Genomic DNA, 25121 nt, shown 5'->3' with positions numbered 1-25121 from the left:
AACAACATCGAAAATAACAACAACATTTCAAAAATTAAATTTGTGTCAGAGAGGAGCTTCGCGATCTGACAACCGATCATAACATTGTTCAATAGTAAAAATTTTCATAGTATTGTACCTTTGTCATTGTGAGTTTGTAAATATTTCAATTTCCCATTGTGATTGATTCATTGTATTTTAAAGTTAACTGACAGAATGCAACTACATACATATGTAAATAATTTATTCTACTGCTCTTGTAAAACAACTCATTAATTACTACTTTCGATCATGGTAGAATAAGAAAAGGTAGCAGCAATACACAGCTGACTGAACTGGGTTGTAACGTTAGTGTCAAATTTCATATGACATTTTATACATTTATTTCTATTTCGATGTACATTAGGGACATATATTTTTTGAGAAAAAAAAAATATATCATTCGGAAAAAAACCATTTCCCAGAAAGACTTTTTCATATCAATGATATGTAACCTCCTCCAAGATCGAACGATAAGCCGCGCAGTAAATCACCGCTTGTAGAGGCGATACAACGTTTGTTAATATGTGAGGTATTTTGTTAAAATTTAAAGAAATAAAGCCCTAATAAACATGTGCTTCTTTGATTTCTAAAACAAAACATTGAAACAGCTTCTCCTTTTTCTATGAATTTCCAGCGACCCCAAACTTTTCTGCAAGAATTCTACTTTCTGCGAGAATTTATGCATTTAGTAGAATGATGTGGAAACATAAAAATTGAAAATGTAACGAATTTTCATTCATGTTTTCCAAAATATTCAACCAAATGTGAAAAATTATTAGTTTTTTAAATTCCAATAATTTATAGACATTTCCTTGTTTTGTTTACAAATACAACTGGCAGTAACGTTACAAACAAAAACAAATTCCTTTGTGGTTGTTGTTCGAGTTGTATTTGTTGTAGTATTAACTTTACCTTATATTTGTTCTACCATGACTTTTGATATACCATTTCATGCAACTGTAAACTATTAACGCCCTACTATTTCTTCTCACGATAAGTACTTAAGCTAGATCAAAATTCAATAAAATCGCTCAGTTTGTGATCTACATTCTAACGCGTTACATAACCATCAGATAAGATCACAAGGGGTGATCTCCATTCTAACACGTTATGGTAACAATCAGATAAGATCACAATGAGACAACTTGTCCGTCCGGCAGTCTACATCAATCCTCACTTGTGTTTTCCTAAACAATCGACACCAGATTGTTATAATGGCGCCCAACTCGTGGCCATGTATCGCGACCACACCAACCATAATCAGTGAGTAATTGCCGAGGAAAACAACAACAACAAAATCAATAGCACAGCGTAATTCTTGGAACGATCAGTTGCCGCATTCGTATCCAAAGATGACCCACAAGAAGAAAATACCTCATGGAAAGTCCCGGTCCACACTAGAGGGATTTCATTGAAAAAATTGCATGAAATTATGCGTCTCTAGATCGACTTCCATAGTATAGTAAAATCATAAAATTGCTGTAGTGGGGAATTCGATTTAAGTACTCCTAATTTCATGAAAATTTTTAATGAAATTCACGCTAGTGTGGACCGGGACAAAAGAAGCTTGATGAATCAACAACTATGTACGGGTACGATGTATGAGTTTTACTCCAGGGTGAGGTAAACATACACCCACCTCTGCTGTCAGTTATTCATATTTACTCCTGCAAAATGAACCGCGAACCATGTTGAGAAAAAGAAGGTTGATGAATCACCAACAATGTACGTGTACGATGCAGTTTTACTCCAGGGGAAGGCAAAATACATCTACCGTTAGTTAGTCACCTTTACTCCAGGGGTTGCTTCCGGAGAAAGTCTTCAACGCCATCTTTATGCAATTACTACAGTCTTATTGGCACAACAGCAGTTTCAACAACGAATGTTCCTGATGCAGTCCATCCTAAGCAGATACAACAATCCTGATGCAGGTTACAATAGAAGTTCAACAATCCGTAATTCTTCATCGTTTAATAAGAAATTCATGGTTTACTTATACCATGATTGAATTTGACTGTTTTTAAAATTCTTTGGCATATTATTCAAACACCACACACACATACACAGTTTGTTTATATTGTTTTGAAGTTTTAGGCATACTCGAATGAAAAAATTTAAATTGACATAAAGCTTTGGCTAACCTTTCTTATTAAACCATGATTTTATCATATCCACAACTCGATTATGTGGAGAAACTTTGACACTTCATTCATTTTTCGCGTTTTTTATAAAATGCTTAAAAATGGTATTGTAAACAAACCCACTTGTTGCTTATGTGTTTACTAATTATGACGTTTTAGGAATTCAGAAAAAACAAGGGTTCAATAGATTGTTTTCATTTAAATCTACCTCTTTACTTATACCATGATTGGAATTTAAAAAACTAATAATTTTTCACATTTGATTGAATATTTTGAAAAACATGAATGAAAACTCGTTAGATTTTCAGTTTGAATGTTTCCATATCATTCCACTAAATGCACAATATCACGCAGGAAGTAGACTTCTTGCAAAAATGTTTGGGGTCGCTCGTAATTCATTGAAAAAAGAGAAGCTGTTTCAATCTTTTGTTTTTGAAAACAAAAAGCTCATGTTTATTAGGGCTTTATTATTTTCAAGTTTAATAAAATACCACACATATTAACAAATATTGTACCGCCTCTATAAGTGGTGTTTTAGTGTGCGAAATGTCGTTCGGACCTGGAGGAGGTTACATGTCAATGATATGAAGGAGTCTTTATGGGAAATTGTTTTTATTTCAGATGAATAATTTTTTTCTTCAAAAAAATATATATCCCTAATATACATCGAACATAGAAATAAATATATAAAACTAGCAAATGCCCGCTACTTCGTATGCGGAAAGGGAACAAAATATATATAAAAGTTTTTTAATACGGGAATGGTGAATACTGGAGATTCTGTTGTACTTAGACCTATTTTTATTACTAATATTTTTTTCGATTGTAGTCAGAATTTACTAAAAAAAACTGCCGTATCGCATCCCTACACAACTACCATATTTTTTATTTTGAGTTTCCAAAACTACGTATCATATTGCAAATTTCAGATATGGCAGTACGAATTTTCACACACTAAACTTTATCACACCCCTTCACAACAGCAATCACGCACATTTACAATGCAAGGTTCTAGCTTCCGTTAAATTTTCGGCATCGTATATCCCCATATAATGGTACGGAAGAACAAATCTATATTGTCCAATTTTCTTTAAATTTGGACCTTGAATACTCAGAGGATATACAAGGTTAATTTAAAAAATGTCCACTTCAATCCACGTTTATTAGAAGAGATATTTTGAAGATTTAGAGTATTTTGAAGATATTCTGCACATTTTCCAACCGAAATTCGGAATTTGTGGCATGAAAGGTTAGAAGAACTTTTTACAAAAAAATTGTACTTAATGTGCACGGGTATGTCAACTGTATATAACGGAAAATTAGTTTGGAGGCATTTCAATTTAGGCTTTTTTATTATCAGGGGGTAAACAACATCTAGTTAACAATATTGTCGCATTGGACCACGTTTTCAAATTAACATACCAAAGCGGTCAGAACAAAAAATATTTTTGAAAAGATACTTCACGTTTGACTACTTAATTTCAGTACATTATTTAGAAACGCCTTGGCGTTAACATCAAATCAATGGAACAATATTCAGTAAAATTTTTCAAACTCAGAACTTTGTCTCAAATTTTAAAGTAATCTTCATAACAAATATTTTTTCATTTCGTATTTTTTGTACAAATAGCGTATTTCCATATTATAAAATCCCAGCTTTAGTACCTTAACCGCTTACCCATCTCTTCGTATACATAGGTAAACGTTTCAAAAATTACTTCCTCATATTCAACATATATCCTAATCCCAATTCACTTCTCCAGCTTTATATGTTCCCCTGAAACCCATAAGAGTACTATTTAGTACTTTTTGTACAAATAAGTACGAATGTTCAAAACCTCCTCCCTACCTCCACTCTAAACACCAATTGCTAATGTAATACCGAATTTCACAATTCCAGTTCTACCCTTTACAAAATCACAAATTGTACAAAATTCTATACCATATAGCAAATACCAAAAGGTACCATTTAGCACTTTTGGTACACGATTTTCCAAAATGTACTTTCATATCTCAACTCTATCCGTTCACCTAAACCCAATTTATAGCCAATGTAGTTCCATTTAGCACTTTTCCATAAGTACGAATTTCCAAAACAACCTCAATCATACACTCACGCAAATAAAAATTGTAGCGAATTCCGTACCATTTAGTACTGCTTCGTGCCCTTAGTACGATTTTCCAAAGCTAACTCCATATCTCAATTCTATATTCCAACAGTAATCTTAATTCCAAATTTCAGGATTCCAGTTCTTCAAATGCAAATCCAAATCATACTAAACTCACTACCATTTAGGACTTTTCAACCTTTGGTACATCTTCCTTACTCTTCATCAGTGACCCCCAATCCAAATTTCAGGATTCCGGCCCTATTCGTTAACCCATATCCAAATTGTACTATATTTAGTACTTTTCGTATACTTTTAATTCGAATTTCCAAAAACCTTTATCTTTTACTCTCCTTCAGTGACCTTCATTCCAAATTTCAGGATTCCAGCTCTGTTCGTTCACCCAAACCCAAATTGTACTAAATTTAGTACCATTTATTACTTTTCGTACTCTAATAGTTCGAATTCCAGAAACCATTCATTTTTACTCTTCATCAGTGATTCTCATTCCAAATTTCAGGATTCCAGCTCTATCCGTTCACCCAAATTGTACTAAATTTAGTACCATTTAGTACTTTTCGTGCACTTATAGTTCGAATTTCCTAAAACCTTTTTTTGTCACTCTCCACCAGTGACCCTAATTTCAAATTTCAGGATTCCAGCTCTATCCGTTCACACAAATCCAGATTGTACTAAATTTAGTACCATTTAGTACTTTTCGTACCCTTGTAGTGCGAGTTTACAAAAACCCTTTCGTACATCTTTCTAACTCTTCATCAGTTACCCTCATTCCACATTTCAGAGTTCTAGCTCTAGGCGTACCCTTATAGTTCGAATTTACAAAAACCTTTCATTGTTACTCTTTATCAGTGATCCTCATTCCAAATGTCTGTATTCCAGCTCAATCCATTCACCCAAATCAAAATTGTACTAAATTTAGTAACATTTAGTACTTTTCGTACCCTTATAGTTCGAATTTCCAAAAACCTTTCATTGTTACTCTTCATCAGTGACCCTCACTTCAAATGTTTGTATTCCAGCTCTATCCGTTCACACAAATCCAAATTGTACTATATTTAGTACCATTTAGTACTTTTCCTATACTTTTAATTCAAATTTTCAAAAACCTTTCTGTTTTGCTCTCCATCAGTGACCTTAATCCCAAATTTCAGGACTCCAGGACTCCCAAATTGTACTAAATTTAGTGCCATTTATTACTTTTCGTACATTTATAGTTCGAATTGCAAAAACCTTTCATTTTTACTCTTCATCAGTGATTCTCATTCCAAATTTTAGGATTCCAACTCTATCCGTTCACCCAAATCCAAATTGTACTAAATTTAGTACCATTTAGTACTTTTCGTGCACTTATAGTTCGAATTTCCAAAAACCTTTCTTTGTCACTCTCCACCAGTGACCCTAATTTCAAATTTCAGGATTCATGCTCTAATCGTTCACACAAATCCAAATTGTACTAAATTTAGTACCATTTAGTACTTTTCGTACCCTTGTAGTTCGAATTTCCAAAAACCCTTTGGTACATCTTTCTAACTCTTCATCAGTTACCCTCATTCCAAATTTCAGAATTCTAGCTTTTACCGTTTGCCTAATACAAAGGGTATCACATTTAGTACCTTTTAGTACTTTTCGTACCCTTCTAGGTCGAATTTCCAAAAACCCAGCCTTATCTCACCCCTACACACCAACAGCAACCTACACCCAAAATTTCAACCTTGTAGCTTCAGCGGTTTCGTCTGGGCGCTGATGAATCAGTCAGTCAATCAGTCAAGCTGTAAACAGATACAACGTTTGGGTAAAGTTTTGTGTCGTTTTGGCCGTTTTTACACTGTTGGGCATGATGCCGAAAAAATCAAATTCATTTGAAATATATGCCGGCAAACAGATAAACGCTGGACTTTGGCATCGTCGTCGCCCTGTTGTTGTTGTTTTTATCTCGACGCCCAACGCAAAACTTTAATCAAACGTTGTATTTGTTTTCAGCTTCAGTCAGTCAGTCACTCACCTCACTACTCTTTTATATATATAGATGTCGTATGGAATTTGACACTAACACTACAGCCCAGTTCAGTCAGCTGGGTATTGCTGCTACCTTTTCTTGTTCTACCATGACGTTATGGTAACAATCAGATAAAATCACAATGAGACAACTTGTCTGTCCGGCAGTCTACATCAATCCTCACTTGTGTTTTCCTAAACAATCGACACCAGATTGTTATAAATATACTTTTATTTACTATTTGTTGTAGTCAAGCTTAATCTCATATTTGTTGTTTTCAAATTTAAAAAATCAACAAGTTTAAAGTGGGGTGTAGTTAAAATTGATTACTTTTGGGGATGGCAGAGAATACTAGTTTCGTCCAACGCCACTTGGACTCATCAGTTCTCTTAGTTCTTTGTATTGAAACAAAGAACCCTTCCCCAATTTTATGACGACTCGAGCTCAAGAACAAGTGTGACTGATGAATTCGTTTCAATGCGAATTCAACCGAAAACACTTAAAAACTCTCGTAGCCGCATATGTAAACCAAATTAACTACTCCCACTGTCATGTGTCTCCACATTGCAGAGAATGCACATAACTATTTTGATAGTTGTTGAAAAATAACAACAACCAATCGTCCACGGTGCTCTGTGTCTATTTTTAGATTCACTTTGGCAGTTTTGTTGAGATGTATGTTTTACTTACTATTTGTTGTAGTCAAGCTTAGTCTCATATTTGTTGTTTTCAAATTAATTTGGTTTACATATCGTCGGTGTCATGCTTAAGTGTTCCATACGCCATTTTTGACATTTTGAGTTAAAGGTACTTTTCAAAGTTTTCAACCCTGCTCTTTCTGAATTTCTAGTCGGATTTCCTCTATCTCTTATAGTTTTCGAGATATAAAAATGCCATTATGTTCCATATCCACTTTGGACGCAAAAAAATCTGCTTTTTCGTTCCATATCCATAAAGTTTGGTGTATGGAACAAAATAACTTTGAACTTTTTTGTTCCATATCCATACCGTTTGGCGTATGAAACAAAGAAGGAAAATAACGAATTGTTCCTCTCAAAAAATGATGGCGTTTGGAACAAAAAATTGCCCAATTTTGTCAAGTTACGAACAATTTGGCGTATGGAACAAATTGCTTTAAAGGATTAGGTTTAAAAACTGAAGAAGAATAGTGTTTAAATCAAGATATTTTAAAATGTTGTATTGTTATATGAAACTAAAATTAATTTTTTTCTTACATTTAACGCCTCCCGCTTAATAAAATACATGTAAGATAAATAAAATGTCAGAAAATGAATTAAAATATAATTCTACTGCCACTACCAATAGTTCAAAGAACGCTTATTGATTTTTTCGAATGAATTAAACGATGAAATAAGACAATAAAAATAAGGTAATAAAAATTATATTTTTCGAAAGTGGAGGAGTCAACTCCTTGAACAAATGTAAAGGAAACATATAGCAATGGTCCCTAAAGCATTAATTTGCTACTGCAACTGTTTTATTGAAGTCCCCGAATTTTCAGGTCTACAGCAGCACTTAACATAACGGAGGTGGAACACAATTGATCAAAAGTTTGTTTGTTAAAATGTGACATAAAGTGTTCCATGTGACACAAATTGCCAAAAACATGAAAAAAAGATCCTATGGAACAAATCAACAACCTTTTGCATTTATAAAAATTGGCCATAACTTCTAGACTATAGCAGATATCTGACTAAAATAAACTCCTAATATATTCTTTGAGTTTAGTTAAGTAGAACGGAGCTCTTAAAGTATTGGATTTTGCACCACATCTAGCCTGTATGGACTAAAACATTAACTTGAGTTTTTCTCGAAACAGGCAAATGGCGTATGGAACACTTAAGCATGACACCGACGATATGCGGCTACGAGAGTTTTTAGGTGTTTTCGTTTGAATTCGCATTGAAACGAATTCATCAGTCACACTTATTCTTGATCTCGAGTCCTCATAAAATTGGGGAAGGGTTCTTTGTTTCAATACAAAGAACTAAGAGAACTGATGAGTCCAAGTGGCGTTGGACGAAACTAGTATTCTCTGCCATCCCAAAAGTAATCAATTTTAACTACACCCCACTTTAAACTTGTTGTTTTTTAAATTTGAAAACAACAAATATGAGATTAAGCTTGGCTACAACAAATAGTAAGTAAAACATACATCTCAACAAAACTGCCAAAGTGAATCTAAAAATATACTTTTATGTTATAGAAATCAACGATAATTTAAATTGTAGTTCATAAATATATAAATATAAAAACATACTTTTTATAATAATATTACGTAATGCTAAGTTTACATTTACGAAATCCTCTCGATTTCAACTGTCAATTCCATAGCTCAAACGTCAAATGAAATCTCATCTGGATTTCATTTGACGTTTAACCTATGGAAAAGGTTTCATTTAATTTGGAAAAGGTTTCATTCAATTTGGAAAAGGTTTCATTTAATTTGGAAATGCTATAAATAAAAATCAATTATCGTTTGTTGGTTATATCATCAGTTGAGAACCGCTGCACCGATTTGGATAATTCTTTCTGTAATGTGCGCCATAACCCGACTTGGGTATTTATGCAAAGAAAGTTTGACTACGCCCAATTTTTTAAATTTTCAATTTTTATAATTTCTACAAAAACTACTGAACCGATTTTCCCGAAACTGCCAGGGAATGTACACGGATGTCCCCCGAATGTTGAGGTTGGGTACTTTTCCCACGATTTTCTTTAAAAGGCTATATGTATAAGCCAAACTTATGATTTGGAGCCCCAATAAGTATATTAAACATAGAAAATTGATTACCACTCCCACTGTTTTCCAAAACGACTGAACCTAATTTCATCAAATTTTTAAAAATGTTCAGGAATGTCCCGTGGTCCAAAATGCTATATATTTGTAGACGAATTTCGGGGGCCTATTGTTTTCTAATCGCCATATTTGCTTGCAAATTGCGATGGTTGCCCCCCCGATCAAGAAAAGCGATATATTTACAAATTTCCTTAAATGGCGAGGTTCAACGGTCCATCAGGCTTGAAAAACTAAAACAATAAGCGGGAGAATTAGACTTAGGGGTCGATCATCGATAACAATTGTTGTTGAGTGGCGTTGCCAGTTGTCAAAATTGATCCACGTATGGCAACTCTCAACTGAAGTTGCGAATCTCAGTTGACGAAGCGGCTGTTTTTCAGCAACCACCAATTTTCAGTTGCAGTGAACATTTTCGAAGAAACAAGAAGTAAAATTGAAGGAAAAATAAACATTTTGTTAACAATGGAACAAGTTGAGTTTACCAACTATGGGAAAAAATTTCTTTAAAAATGTATATTTTTCTTAAATAGCCGGCCTTCTCCTATGGACACGAGCCAATCTCGGACACGGGAACTCAATTTTCTTTTAAGTTAAAAAATTTCGAGAGAACATTGGTGGCGTTTATTTAATTGGGATAGCTGTTACAATTTTGATTTTTCAAAATAGTCTGGCTTAATCCCTTTTGTTGTTTTAATATTTAAAACAACAAGTTTATTAGTGGAGAAGGTTTGGCATTGTTCGCCAAGGGGTAAGGCAAGGAAGACTAGTTTCGATCCACGCCACTGGATCTCATCAGTTCCCTTTGTTTCTTGTTTGTGGATATTCTCCACCGAAGTTATTTTTCAATAACTTCTTCAACAAGAAACTTTTTATAACCCAAACATCAATCGTCAGCTCGAAGTATAAACGTAAACAAAGAAAAACCTTCAATGAGAAGTTTTTCTTTGGTAACCTAACACAACTCCGACGAAAGTGTTTACGAAACAAAGCAAACCTTCTTCCACTCGTATGTGTCGTTGATTTTTCAACAAATGCACATACCCAAATGCTGTTTGGTAGCTTATATACCAACAACACACAAAACCGTGCCAGTGTTTCTCAAATAGAACATTGGTGGCGTTTATTTAATTGGGATAGCTGTTACAATTTTGATTTTTCAAAATAGTCTGGCTTAATCCCTTTTGTTGTTTTAATATTTAAAACAACAAGTTTATTAGTGGAGAAGGTTTGGCATTGTTCGCCAAGGGGTAAGGCAAGGAAGACTAGTTTCGATCCACGCCACTGGATCTCATCAGTTCCCTTTGTTTCTTGTTTGTGGATATTCTCCACCGAAGTTATTTTTCAATAACTTCTTCAACAAGAAACTTTTTATAACCCAAACATCAATCGTCAGCTCGAAGTATAAACGTAAACAAAGAAAAACCTTCAATGAGAAGTTTTTCTTTGGTAACCTAACACAACTCCGACGAAAGTGTTTACGAAACAAAGCAAACCTTCTTCCACTCGTATGTGTCGTTGATTTTTCAACAAATGCACATACCCAAATGCTGTTTGGTAGCTTATATACCAACAACACACAAAACCGTGCCAGTGTTTCTCAAATAGAACATTGGTGGCGTTTATTTAAGTTGTGTGTGAGTTGTGTTAGGTTACCAAAGAAAAACTTCTCATTGAAGGTTTTTCTTTGTTTACGTTTATACTTCGAGCTGACGATTGATGTTTGGGTTATAAAAAGTTTCTTGTTGAAGAAGTTATTGAAAAATAACTTCGGTGGAGAATATCCACAAACAAGAAACAAAGGGAACTGATGAGATCCAGTGGCGTGGATCGAAACTGGTCTTCCTTGCCTTACCCCTTGGCGAACAATGCCAAACCTTCTCCACTAATAAACTTGTTGTTTTAAATATTAAAACAACAAAAGGGATTAAGCCAGACTATTTTGAAAAATCAAAATTGTAACAGCTATCCCAATTAAATAAACGCCACCAATGTTCTATTTGAGAAACACTGGCACGGTTTTGTGTGTTGTTGGTATATAAGCTACCAAACAGCATTTGGGTATGTGCATTTGTTGAAAAATCAACGACACATACGAGTGGAAGAAGGTTTGCTTTGTTTCGTAAACACTTTCGTCGGAGTTGTGTTAGGTTACCAAAGAAAAACTTCTCATTGAAGGTTTTTCTTTGTTTACGTTTATACTTCGAGCTGACGATTGATGTTTGGGTTATAAAAAGTTTCTTGTTGAAGAAGTTATTGAAAAATAACTTCGGTGGAGAATATCCACAAACAAGAAACAAAGGGAACTGATGAGATCCAGTGGCGTGGATCGAAACTAGTCTTCCTTGCCTTACCCCTTGGCGAACAATGCCAAACCTTCTCCACTAATAAACTTGTTGTTTTAAATATTAAAACAACAAAAGGGATTAAGCCAGACTATTTTGAAAAATCAAAGTTAAAAAATTTCTCTAAGTAGCCGGCCTTTAACAGGGGAATTTTCGCAATTTCGGAGGCCCATATCTCGGGAAGTACGGACTTCCGCAACAAATGTTGTATATATTTGTGATCAGGGAGACCAGATCTATCTGCGAAAAGACATTTCATCCCGATCCGAGCACAGTTGGCTAGCTCGTCTTATTCCGTTCGAAATATTAATTGATAAACTGAGTGAAAATCCAAACTTAGCCCGAGGAGTTCGGGTTTTTGGTGAAACCAAAGCCACAGCGGATGAAGCGTGGAGGTCCATTTCGGACAGTTTAAACAGCCATGGACCTCCAACACGAACACCTGAAGAGTGGCAGAGAGACTGGATTCACTTTAAAGCAAAGTTGAACAATAAAATGGCTCAAAATAAAAGAAACTTCAACGCCACTGGTAATGGTCCATAAGAAGAAGTGAATTTATCGCCATCCTTTAACGTTTCCACAATATAAACTACGGCATCCTTTGGCAATCGAAAATACGCCTTAAACCTGAAATAATTTACTGATTATACAGATCTTTCCACATGCACATCAACTTACAGCAATTCCAATGGATTCGACTTGTCCCTCAAATTTCTTCTAATAGATGCAATGCCCTGTACATTTTCTTCATCATCAAAAAAAAATTCCACCAAACTTATCATTTTTTGGGACTGCAAATAAAACTTGACGATCCGAAGATTCAATGGCCAGGTTATATTCCAATCTTGGGTTGTTTTCCAAATTTGCTCGAAAACTCAGCCAAAATATTAAAATATTGTCCAGAATAGACAAAAGAGTTATCCAAAGCGCAAATTATTTTTAAAATATTTTTTTTGCGAATAGAGGTCACAAGTTTGAAAAAACACTGATCGATAACATGTTTATCGACCACCCAGTTGAGTTGACATTAATGGTACAACATTTCATCTCAGTCGCGCAGACAACTGACAACGCAACTCAAGTTTAGTGGCAATGCAAGATAGACCCATTAATGTTTTTTACCTATTATAATTAGACTGCCTTAATTTAAAGACATGGGACGTGGACGATAATAAATCCTAAACAGCATCAATGGACACAAAATTCGACAAAGTTCATAAGAGAGAAAAAAGGTTACAGACAAAATCTGTTGATAAATTGAAAATCCTCCTCGGCTTGACAATGGACCGAAGAAGTGAAGTAGAAAATACCTGTTTTTGAATTGTCAAGCAGAAAGTCCATAAAAAATTGTAAATAAAAATAATTACGACGGGCCAGCAACGCGGACCGGGGTCTGCTAGTAAAATAATAAAGAGACCGAGCCAATTTCGAACTAGTTTGTCCTTTTCTTCTATATGTTTTTACTTTTGTTATGTCAGAAATGAAGCAGGCATGGCAGCTGTACCCAGGACTTAAAGGTAGAAACACAATGACTTTTGTTGCTAGTTTCACGCTCAATTTCAAGTAAATGAATAAAGGCCAAGTACTTCCTAATTCAAATGCGATTTTGGATTTCTTTATTCCTTTACACAAATTCAGGCTTGGATAAAAATGAATTTCTCAATGTGTTCTCTTACCTTAAAAGATTGTTAATAATCTTGTGCCAGACAATGAAAATGTTTTGAGTAAGAAGGGAGAAAGGGAGCTCCTTCACATCCTCGCTCACCTAAAAGCTAAAAAATGTTCATGTATTTTTTTCAATGTCTGGCACAAGAGATAGAAAGTTTTGCTGACTTCCGTATCGTCAGATGCTGAAGTATTGTGTTTCATAACGCTGAACTATGTATTTCAAAGCGTAAAAATTGGCACATTTTTAACACAGGTAAAAAGCAAACATGTGTAATTTTGATTTCTTATGAATTCAGTTGCATTTTCGAGGAACAATGCACTAGTGTGCAACTGAAATATTTTGACGAAGTTTAAAAACTACAAAGAATCTGACGATACGAAAGTCATCTGATAAAAACACTAAATTTATTCCACGAAAATGAATAAAAGCAGTAACATTTGTATTTATTATAGTTATTTTCCAATATAATAGGTTTGTCCTTGTACTTTCTCAGTAAATATTACTCAGTAACTTCTTTTTAGAGAGTAAAGCATTTTATACTCTTTCAAAGGAAAAAAATAAAAAAGTAAAAAGACAACATTCAGTAAAAATTTTCAATTTGATTAATATTTACGTGTATGATATTTGAATATTTTAAACTTTTGACAACTGCCTAAAGCTACAAAATGTTACTGAACAAAATTCCTTCAGTAAAAATTATAAGTTCTCAGTAATTAAAATTTCAAAACAAGTTTCTCAATCCATTCTCTTTTACTGAACATTTGTGTAAAAAGACAACATTCAGTAATAATTTGTGATAATTATTACAAATTATCGAGTACGCAGACACACTTCATACAGACATGTCACAGATGTTGACATATTTATACTAAATAAAACGATTTTCGGAATTCACCAAATCGGTCGAAATCTGAAGAAGCTAAAACAAGAACGATCGAAATGAAATTACGGAATTGAAACCATTCCGATCGTTCTTGTTTTAGCTTCTTCAGATTTCGACCGATTTGGTGAATTCCGAAAATCGTTTTATTTAGTATAAATATGTCAACATTAGGGGAATCAAAAGAAACAAAACAAAAACATGAGCTTTCTTCCTTTACTTTTTTAATGGTAAAAGTGGTGAAAAAGAAAACTGTGAAAAAATTGCTCTCTCATGAACAGTTTTACCAGAAATGTAAAGAACGAAAAAGTGGTAGATCTGGTAGCAATGTCAAAAAAAAAAAAAAAACATAAAAATTTAATTTTCTTCTTTTATTTCACAGTTTTTAATCTTGTTTTGTCAGCGTTCGCCTTTTTCTTCATTGTCAAATAATCGTCAAACAAATGTTGAAAAATCAGTTCTACCATTTTTAACCTGAAGAAATTTGTCTGGTAGCCTGTGGTAGAAGAGAAAGGCATTTTTGCTTTCTCTCCTCTCTCACTCTCTTAAAAATTGCTGCCAGTTTTGCCACTTTTTAGGGTTAAGGAACGCTTTGCAGGTTAAAAATGGTAACCTCAGGTAAGTAAAGGAATACAGCTAATATTTACTGCCAAAAAATCTTTTGCAACGGCTTTTTTATCAGCCCGTGAGTTGTTTCACTTTCTCCTTTAATTTGCAACGGCAGAAAGACAAAACTCACGGTGAGTTTACATTCATAATCGGGTTGTACTTTTCTGGGCCATCATGAATATTTCTTTCGGAATTTTCCGCACTCCCTCCTAATATTTTAAAAACTACTAGAAACACTTAATTATGGAATATTCTCGCCGAATCGACAAAAATATTTCCTTTTTGAACATAAATATGGAAATAAAAAATGGACTTATCATGAACGGCAATTCCCCGTGAATTTCTTCACATTCTCCATTAATGGGCCGATTCCGTACAGTGAGGCGAGTATTGTCGTCTATCGTCTCTGTGACAAAATTTAAAAATGCACTACGTACAGCGATAGAAAATAATCGTCGATAACAAGTTATTTTTATTTTTTTTTATTCGTTAGTAAAAATGAACGGCGACAGCTAATTTGTTGTCGCCGGAAAATGAACATTACGGCGACAAAATTTGACGGCGTCAGGCGAATATTGCCGTACGGAATCTAAAAATTGCCCATAAGTTGCAACGGCGGAAAGACAAAACTCACGGGGAAATTTCATTCATGATAACCCCCCAAAAATGCGAAAATGAGAAAAAAGGGGAACAATTCCTCACGGAATTTTTATTCATTGGTATTCAAACGCCACACGTAATACCGATTTGTCGTATTAAATAATTATGGGCCGATTCCGTACAGCGAGGCGAGTCGTGTCGCGTCGCCAAATGCAATTTTTCGATTCCGTATGGCAATATCGCCTGACGTCGTCAAATTTTGTCGCCGAAATGTTCATTTTCCGGCGACAACAAATTAGCTGTCGCCGTACATTTTTACTAACGAATAAAAATAAAATAAAAATAACTTGTTATCGACGATTATTTTCTATCGCTGTACGTAGTACATTTTTTAAATTTTGTCACAGAGACGATAGACGACGCGACATGACTCGCCTCGCTGTACGGAATCGGCCCATTAAATTTTATCACAGAGACGATAGACGACGCGACATGACTCGCCTCGCTGTACGGAATCGGCCCATTAATGTTATTTTTTTAACCCGATATTTTATGCTATAAAATACAACAATTTTCGTAGTAGATGATTTTTCATCATATAACAAATGAACGCCTACGCCAACCATAATAGGAGTGAATATCAGTACAAGGAAGAGAGATATACAGGAAGAATGCAGAATCTGCCCAAAGACAAAGTCTGAAAAGACTTTCATATCGTCACCATAAATGCCGGAAGACGTAACCCACAAAAATAAAACTTTACAGGAGCAGCAAAAAACGTTATAAAATGAAATCGGTGTCATAAAATATCGAAATTTTTTAGTATCGTGTTTTAAGACAGAGAAGAAATATATTTTTGGAAAAAAATTAAATTTTTTTCCAGAATGTTAGAAGCTGTGTGGGTTACGTCTTTTGGTTTTGTATTTTCTGAAATGCTAAAAGACGTAACCCACAATTTATTGAGTATACATTTGAAGAAACTAGTATAAATGAAAAATTATAAACAAATTAGAACTGGTGTATTGGCCTACGCGGTTAAGCGAACTTTAAACTAGCAATCTGGCGGTGTTGGGTTCAATTCCCAGTCTTATACATTTCTATTTGCAACCCATTTCACCCAACATTCAATGTTTATCCTTATTCTACGTGATATTCGTTTTCATTCCTATGAATTTACTATTGGGATATATTCGATTACATAGGATTGACCCTTTATGTTTCTCCTAGAATTCGCAAGAAGCCTAAACCATTCTAGAAACATACTGCTAAAGTTTAAAAGAAAACCACAAAATGTTTTAAGTTGTGTATTTTTGTTTAACTTTAAGGATATTTTCATTATATTTATTATCGTTATCAGTAATTTAATGTGTTTAATTTAAACATCCACATGCTCCACATTAGATGTAAATTATATTGTTTAATATATAATTGTGTTATTTATTTTCATCAATCTTTATTGTTTAATAATAAGAGTAATTTTGTTTTCTTCTCAAAAAGCAACATTTTATAGAAATCCGTTTTAAACGAATTGTCGAGTTTTGGGGGGAAATAAAACAAAAATTCAAATTGTCGGCTAACAACATCCAAGGAGAAAACTTCCCCCTATTGGGCGCGCTCTCTCATAGATCTTGTTATGATGTAATTGGTTAGAGGAAAAGAATTTCCCAAATGTTGTTGGCCATTTCGATTTCGCATTATTCGAGCCCTCGTGCTTATATCTCTTTCTCTTCTACTGCTCAGGGCGGGCGACATTGGTGGGTGATGATAACAAAGTAGAATAAGGAAAACATGAACGAAAATTTTTTATGGATATTTTTAAGATTTTTTTGGAAATTTCGATTTTTATAAGTTTTTTATATTTTATTGTTTGTTATTCAATGTTTTTAACTTAACGTTTTGTTTGTTGTTTTGCAAGTGACTATTTTCTTCAATCATTCTTTTTAAAAGAGTGTTTAATTCTGCTTGAACGTTTCTGTTTTTTGCCTTAAGTGAAATCGTTTAACGATATATTTAATATTTAAATTACAAGAATAACGTGAGACGACACCGATGATGGGACACACTGTGTTCAGTAGTTGTTGTTTTGGTGCGTGTGTGTAGGTAGCTTTGGTTGTTGGTAAAACTACGCTAATACGTAAATGACGATGGTAGGTTGTTGTTGTGTGAATTTATTTGTTGATGCATCTATGTTTAACCTTGGAAGGTGGACAAGAATTTGGTGACGACTTCCTTCAATTTAGCGTCAGCAGCTTGGGAGATTTGGCCTTCCTTGGCAATTTGGTCCAAAAGACCTTGTTCGGAGGTCTTGATGTGTTGCAAGAATTCCTTTTCGAACTTGGTGATCTTAGCGGGATCCATCTTATCCAAATGACCACGGACACCACAGTAGATGACAGCAACCTGATGGTGGAAAAACGATGCAATTTAGAATGATGCCGCCAATCACTTCATGTGGCTTTCTTAAAATACTTACTTGATCTTCAATGGCCATGGGGACGTATTGACCTTGTTTCAACAATTCAGTCAAACGAACACCACGGTTCAACAATTGTTGGGTAGCAGCATCCAAATCGGAACCGAATTGAGCGAAAGCAGCTACTTCACGGTATTGGGCCAATTCCAATTTCATGGAACCAGCGACCTGTTTCATGGCCTTGGTTTGGGCAGCGGAACCGACACGGGATACAGACAAACCGACGTTAATGGCGGGACGGATACCCTTGTAGAACAATTCAGTTTCCAAGAAGATTTGGCCGTCAGTGATGGAAATGACATTGGTTGGAATGTAAGCAGATACATCACCGGCTTGGGTTTCAATGACGGGCAAGGCAGTCAAGGAGCCACCACCCATGGCGGGGGACATTTTGGCGGCACGTTCCAACAAACGGGAATGCAAGTAGAATACATCACCGGGGTAGGCTTCACGACCTGGGGGACGACGCAACAACAAGGACATTTGACGGTAGGCGACGGCTTGTTTGGACAAATCGTCATAGATGATCAAGGCGTGCTTGCCCTTGTCACGGAAGTATTCACCCATGGCGCAGCCAGAGTAGGGAGCCAAGTATTGCAAGGGAGCAGCATCGGAGGCAGTGGCGGAGACAATGACGGTGTAGTCCATGGCGCCGGCATCAGACAAACGCTTGACAATTTGGGCGACGGTGGAACGCTTCTGACCAATGGCAACGTAGATACAGTACAATTTCTTGGATTCATCTTGACCATCGTTGAAACGCTTTTGGTTGATGATGGTATCAATAGCCAAAGCGGTTTTGCTATTAGGAAAAGGGATGATTAAAGAAAACAAAGTTAAAGTTTTAAAATGGAATTCTTTAAGCATAAAGAAAGAAAATGTTGCTCCTTTTATTTCCACTTGTCTATCTTACCCAGTTTGACGATCACCAATGATCAATTCACGTTGACCACGACCAATGGGGACCAAGGAATCGACGGCCTTGATACCAGTTTGCATAGGTTCGCGTACAGAGACACGGGGAATGATACCGGGAGCCTTGATACCGACACGGAAACGATCCTTGGTATTGATGGCACCCTTACCATCAATAGCGTTACCCAAAGCATCAACGACACGGCCCAACAATTCATCACCGACAGGGACATCGACAATAGCACCGGTACGCTTGACAATATCACCTTGCTTGATGAGCTTATCGTTACCGAACACGACAACACCAACGTTATCGGGTTCCAAATTCAAAGCCATACCCTTCAAACCAGAGGAGAATTCTACCATCTCATCGGCTTGGATGTTGTTCAAGCCATAGACACGAGCGATACCATCACCAATGCTCAACACACGGCCAGTCTCTTCCAAATCGGCCTTGGGGGCAACGCCCATAATGCGTTCTTCCAAGATGGAAGAGATCTCAGCGCTGCGTTGTGTGCTGGAGACATGGAGTTTACGTGCAGCTAGAGTTGCAGCTGGGTAAGCAGCTTTGGCGGCGATCTAAAAATGAGGGGGGTTGGAGAAAAATCATTAGTAATTTGTTCTTTAAGATATTTTGTGATTTTGTTTGTAAATAATTCTGTTGTTTTTGCAAAGTCAATTGCAAGTGGAAGATGAGAAAATACAGATAAAATGTCAAATATGTTTGTTATGTAAGAGATAATAATTTGTTACAAATTGTTGTAAATTAAAGAGATTTTCTTTATTTTTAGATTGTGCAGCTTTAGATGTTTACTTGACAATGCCAAGTTTTGAATATTTGGTCTGATGCTTTACTGGGAAAGTTACGAGACCATAGTTTTTGGGTGGGGTGATATTTCATCATTCTCCCTCTTACCCATAATCCAATATTTTTCTGGTTAAGGAAGGACAATATAGTCCAAAAATCATGTATAAGGATGGTCAAGACCCGAGAGAATTGGTCGCTATAACCGATATGTTGTTGGAGACCACATCTGTTTTATGTGGCCGCAGAAATTTGGGACTTTTAGATTACGTAGTTGTAACCGCAGAAATTTGGGACTTTTAGATTTCGTAGTTGTAACCAATATGTCGTTTTAAACGATGATGATTGATTTCGACTGTACTAGAATTTAGTGTTAGTGTGCTAAGCGTGCTAAATGGGAACTAAAACTACGCTTTTTAGGATAAACTAACTACTTTTCTACTGGTAACTACTTGATTTTGAGGTTAGGAAGAAAAATGTATCTAATATTGTGATACAAATGTGGCAGATCATATACAATTGATTAAGTCTTGAAATGACTAAATCAATGAATAAATGTTTGCCATCAATTACTATTGGCAAGTTATAAAAAATTGCATCAAATGAGGCATTATCATATTTGACACAGAGTGCGCTTGCCAAAGGATTGTTTGGAAGCAACAATTTAGTGGATAAGTACAGTGTTTGGGAAGGAGGTAGGTATTAGTATTTTGGAGGATTTTTTATGCCAAAATTTGAGTTAATGCCAATAAAATTTAAACATGCACTAAATAAGTTTTTTTCTTGTAAATAAAGCGTAATTATTTTGAATTGCAATTTTTGGAAAGTCTATTACTAAATAGAAAATTTTCTTAATTTTAGGCTATCCATGTATGATTCAGATCATTCTGGATCATTCTGTCACCAATGTTCGGCTTGTGGTCGTAGCAAGCTGATCGATATTTACTGGAATATTGCGAATCAAATTCGATTTTTACGATAGTTTATAATATTTAACAAAACTGACAGTTTCTTTTAACCACATTGAGTCATCTTAGCCCATTTTGTTGCTAACATACGTAAGAATATCCACTTTAGTTGGTGTCGGCAGAATTTTTTTGACCATTATCACAGAAACTACGGACCTGGCAAAAAAAAAAAAAAAAAAAAAAAAAAAATTGCGCCGTCGTAACAGTTCCAGCAAGAACATTTTGCAAACAATTTCAAAACGGGACAAGGACAAGGTGTTGAACTTTGTCCAAATTTTGTGTGGGAGATTCACGAAGGAGTGTACCGATGATTTAGTCCTTATTCAAACCTGATCTATGCCTGGAAGTAACTACATTTGAACAAAATATTGGGGGTTATCATGAACGGCAATTCCCCGTGAATTTTTTCACTTTCTCCCTTAAGTTGCAACGGCGGAAAAAACAAAACTCACGGGAAAATTTGATTCACGATAACCCCCATTATGATACTTATAGTTGACCCGTTCGAGAGTTATCGTGTTCACCATGCAGCCAGACAGACGGACATGGCCAAAACAGCTTGCAACCGATTTCAAACATACTTGGGGTATAAAACCATTATTTCCATGAGCCACAATTTTGATCATACTAAAGCTCCGTATCGTCAGATGCTTGGCGAATGTCTGAAGTATTGTGTTTCATATCGCCGTAATACTTAACAAATGCCAAGCTATGTGTTTCAAAACGTCAAAATTGAGCATTTTGAACACAGGTAATAAGCAAACATGTATCATTTTTTTTCTGATGCAGTTTTGAGGAACAATGCATGAGTGGGCATCTAAAATATTTAGACAAAGTTTGAGAACTACAAACAATCTGACGGTACACAAGTCAGCCTATATATACCCTATTTAGCGTAAAGGATGAGGGTATAAAGAAAAATATTGGGTTAACATATTGACTTCCTCAGTAAGGTGCCGCTAAAGGAAAGATATGCCCTTTTAATAGCTTTGAGCAGATTGTAGAACGACTTTAGAGCCGTTGAATATAAATAAGATGTAGCAATTACTTCCTTTTTGACTTCCTTGCTTCTGATACAAGAATAAAATAGGTCAAGTCCATTTTCGAACTAGGTTGATTCCTTTCTGTTTTTATTATTTTATCAAAAGTAAGCAAGGAAAGCAGGCTAGGCAGCTTATGTACCCATGCCTTTAGAAATTCTTCACGTCGAATCTATGGACTGATTACTCTACGGTCAAAACACAACATATGGTGCCATACTGGGTTTTTACACTCTTCGGGCTGTTTGCTCAAGAAGTATGGACTTGCCCAAAAAAAAAAACCTTTACCATCGTAATTGAGGCAGCGAATGCAAGTTGCTTCAACAAAAATCAAAGTGATTCGATCGCAGGTCTTAAAGTGAACTTATCCGAAATTTTGTGTTGGAGGTACCGGATGGAGTGGACAAATATAGTCCATATTTGAACCTGATCAATATATGGTAGATATATTAGGATGTGTAAAATATAGACCAATTCGGCCACTCCCTTCAAGAGTTACCGTACGAACAATTTTTCCGAACATTTTTGAACTTTTGTGGGGGAGGTACCTGAAGGAGTGGACCGATATGGCTCATCTTCAAACTTAAACTATGTTTGGACAAAATATTACTAAGGCCAAATTTTGGTCCGAATGGGCAGATCCGTTCGAGAGTTATCTTGCGCGCCAAGCACCTCACACGGTGTCATAGGGTTTTTTTTTGCAACTTTCAGGCTATTTTCTCACGAAGTATGGACTTGCCCCTGATGAAACTTGTACCGTCGTATGGAGGGCAGTGAATACAAGTTGCTAAAACAAAAATCAAACCGATTCGAGAGATGGCCCTAAACTGAACTTTTCCGAAATTTTGTGTGGGAGGTACCCGATGGAGTGGACCGATTGAGTCCATATTGAAACCTTATTTAAGTCTGGTACACGTTTCACGATGGTCAAAGTATGGACCAAATCGGTTACTCCCTTCAGGAGTTATCGTGCGCACAAATTTTCGGAACATTTTCGAACTTTTGTGGGGGAGGTACCGGAAGGAGTGGACCGATATAGCCCATCTTCGAACTTAAACTAAGTTTGGGTAAAATATTACGAAAGCCAAAATTTGAACCGGTTTATCCGTTCGACAGTTATCGTGCGCTCCAGCCAGCCAGACAGACGGACGGACATTGCTCAATCGACTCCAAATTGTCTGAAACACATTTCGTTCAAATATACTTGGGGTCTAAAACCATTATTTCGATGAGGCACATTTTGCCCGTATGAAAGTGTATATACCCTCGTTAGCATAAATGCTGAGGGTATAAAAACGGTAAGATAAAAATGGAAAATCGTTAAAGACTATTTTGATAGCCATCTGATCAAAATATTTAGTTATTTACCGAAATTATCATTTTTTTGCCGATTTATGACGATAACGACAAAATGAATTGCAGAATCCCACTTCTGGCTGGATCCTAAAAAATAATATATTCCCAAATTCGAAGAAAGTTTCCCAAAAATAAAAAAATAATTCGGAACAAATTTCCTTTACCGACAGTTCGCTTTTTTTAAATCTTAAGTTTATTAAAAGAAACTTAAGATTTAAAAAAAAATTTTGCGAGCCATCGGAAGGTGATTTAAGACTTTCTCATATCAACAGGAACCAATCTCGGGAAAGGAAACAGGCCTTTCAACAAGGCGAATTTTCGGAACTTCAGAGTCCCATATCTCGGGAAGTATACATTTCCCCAACAAAAGTTATACAGCCTTGGAATCAGCATAAAAAGCACTATCTGTGGTAATAATTTCATATTTTTTCGATCACTGTCGGTAAAGGAAAGATATGCCAATAATTCAATCTGCTATTCGTTAAAGTTCAAGTTCTGGAGAGTACAAGATCCCATTTGAAGATTAAATGTTCCAAAAGCTTGATAACAAGTCCAAGGAGTTTTTACTGCTGTTTCCAAAACACTCCCATAGCAAGGTGCCCTTTCACTTTGCATTGGCAGTAAACGCAAATTACAGTCCATTAATGAATACATGAATAATAATTGATGTCTTCTTACTTCCTATTGAATGACATAATCCAATAAGATACAGGAAAATGTTTTCTAATACAAAGTAAAAAATTGATAAATTGCCAAAAAAAACATACAATATATATTTAAAAATCAATAATAACAAAGAGACAATGTTATAAATTAAATTTAAAGTGACAATGTTTAAGATGCCGGTTTCTTATAAACTAAATAAATGTTACAAACATAAAAAAGATGTGCAAAAATGTCTCAATCTTTCATAAATTACATGAAAATCAATCAAATTTGTTATGAATTTTCTTTTGGAATATTTACAATTTTAAACTTATGTAAGATTTGACCGAAAAAAAGTCTAATCTGGCAGTCAGGTTGAATAACCATTAGCAGTAAAATATGGCAGCACAGCACATGCAGTTGGTTGTTCTTTTCACACACACTACAAGAGCAACCAACAAACACACTGCTGATACATAACACAGAATACAACTTTTTCCAATAATTTGCAAAATAAGCAATATTTTGAACAAATTGTAATATTTGCAATAAGTAAACAAGACAATATAATTTTTCAACAATTTTCATCTACTTTACAACATTTTGATACTAAAATGTAAATGTGGACATAACCTAACCTCAACTCTACTAAATGATGGCAGGCATCTTTTCTTCTTCTCTTGGCAGTTATGTGATTTTTGACAGCTGAGTCCGACCAATGAGAAAAACAACACCAATAATTGAACCGGGCCATTGGGAGAGTGACAGAGAGTAACAGAATAGCAGTTTAGCAAATATGGAAAAGAGAGTCAAAGGGGGGAAAAGTGCCGCAAAATTTTGCTAGTCTTTTGTATATTATGTAACTTAATTGGGAAAACTTATAAACTTTGCTTAGAATTTTCCCCAATAAATTACATTGAAACTGGAAAATTATATAATTATATCAACACTTTTACCTCAGCTCAGACTCTTCATGCCATTCCAACTTCTTCCAAACTCATTGCCACTCAAGTTAGTCTAGAAACCTAACCAAAGGTTGCGTAACATTATCGGCAAATCTTTTAAAATTGTTGGAAAAATGATCAAACTGCACTTTCAATTCTCCAATAATTACTTCAATTCACTTGACTTTGTTGTTCTTGATATTTTCTTTTAGTCCCAAGCCATGTTTTTGATTGCACAACTCTTCAATTCCAATTTTCTTGTTGTCTTTATCGAAATTTTCACACACTGTCGCCGTTTTCGGCAAAGAAATTTTTGCACATTTTTTTCTTTTTTCTGTTGTTTTATCCAATTTGTTTAAATTAATACCTGTTGAGCGGCCTTTGGCAAATTGCGGGCCACAGATGTAGCCAAACGAGCAGAAATCATCGACATTTTGACTTAAAATTAATTTATTCTTTCTTGTCGCTTGCAGAAAAAACGGATTTACTTCTTATACACCCAGCCCTCTCTAGACGTAATACTTGCAAAGATGGTTGACTTGTGGTGCCGATTCGTTAATTTTCACATTGACGTTAAGTTTTGTCAGCATAGAATTCAGCCACAGCGTTAAGTTTTATTTCGTTCATTTTGCGTTGCCAGATTGTTTGGTGGGGAGTGACATGGTGGCCAAGAATCATACATGTTGGACAGTTATTTTGTATACTAAAGTATAGAAAATATATTTTATTTTGTATACTAAAATATCTAAAATATATTTATGTCGAGA

At 35.3% G+C, this 25121-nt stretch overlaps 1 protein-coding gene, 1 long non-coding RNA gene and 1 other non-coding gene across 3 annotated transcripts; 1 reads left to right on the top strand and 2 right to left on the bottom strand.

Annotated features, from left to right (window-relative positions):
- Window positions 1-16501: 16501 nt before the first annotated feature.
- blw (ATP synthase subunit alpha blw, mitochondrial) lies at window positions 16502-24904 on the bottom strand. The gene is made up of 4 exons (XM_073955886.1): window positions 24722-24904; window positions 18595-19175; window positions 17682-18483; window positions 16502-17608 (listed from the first exon to the last, which is right to left on the bottom strand). The coding sequence occupies exons 1-4, from the start codon at window positions 24785-24787 to the stop codon at window positions 17399-17401; spliced, it is 1659 nt and encodes a 552-aa protein (XP_073811987.1). The 5' UTR covers window positions 24788-24904; the 3' UTR covers window positions 16502-17398.
- Window positions 19226-24883, top strand: LOC141386966 (uncharacterized). The gene is made up of 2 exons (XR_012408449.1): window positions 19226-19327; window positions 19388-24883. It is a non-coding gene; the product is annotated as an uncharacterized lncRNA (long non-coding RNA).
- On the bottom strand, window positions 19898-20041 carry LOC141387856 (small nucleolar RNA psi18S-841/snoR66). Its single transcript, XR_012408672.1, has one exon. It is a non-coding gene; the product is annotated as a small nucleolar RNA psi18S-841/snoR66 (small nucleolar RNA).
- Window positions 24905-25121: the final 217 nt, after the last annotated feature.

This window comes from Musca autumnalis, unplaced genomic scaffold (genome assembly GCF_047663935.1).
Source record: "Musca autumnalis isolate F117 unplaced genomic scaffold, ASM4766393v1 scaffold_5, whole genome shotgun sequence".
NCBI classification, from domain to species: Eukaryota; Metazoa; Arthropoda; class Insecta; order Diptera; family Muscidae; genus Musca; species Musca autumnalis.
This window is presented reverse-complemented; position numbering and strand designations above follow the sequence as displayed.

Coding starts and splice junctions, on each gene's coding strand:
- blw (XM_073955886.1), bottom strand. CDS start 24,787: ATGTCGATGATTTCTGCTCGTTTGGCTACATCTGTGGCCCGCAATTTG. Junction 18,484..18,594: donor ATTGGTGATCGTCAAACTGG/GTAAGATAGACA, acceptor TTTTCCTAATAG/CAAAACCGCTTTGGCTATTG. Junction 17,609..17,681: donor CCATGGCCATTGAAGATCAA/GTAAGTATTTTA, acceptor TTCCACCATCAG/GTTGCTGTCATCTACTGTGG.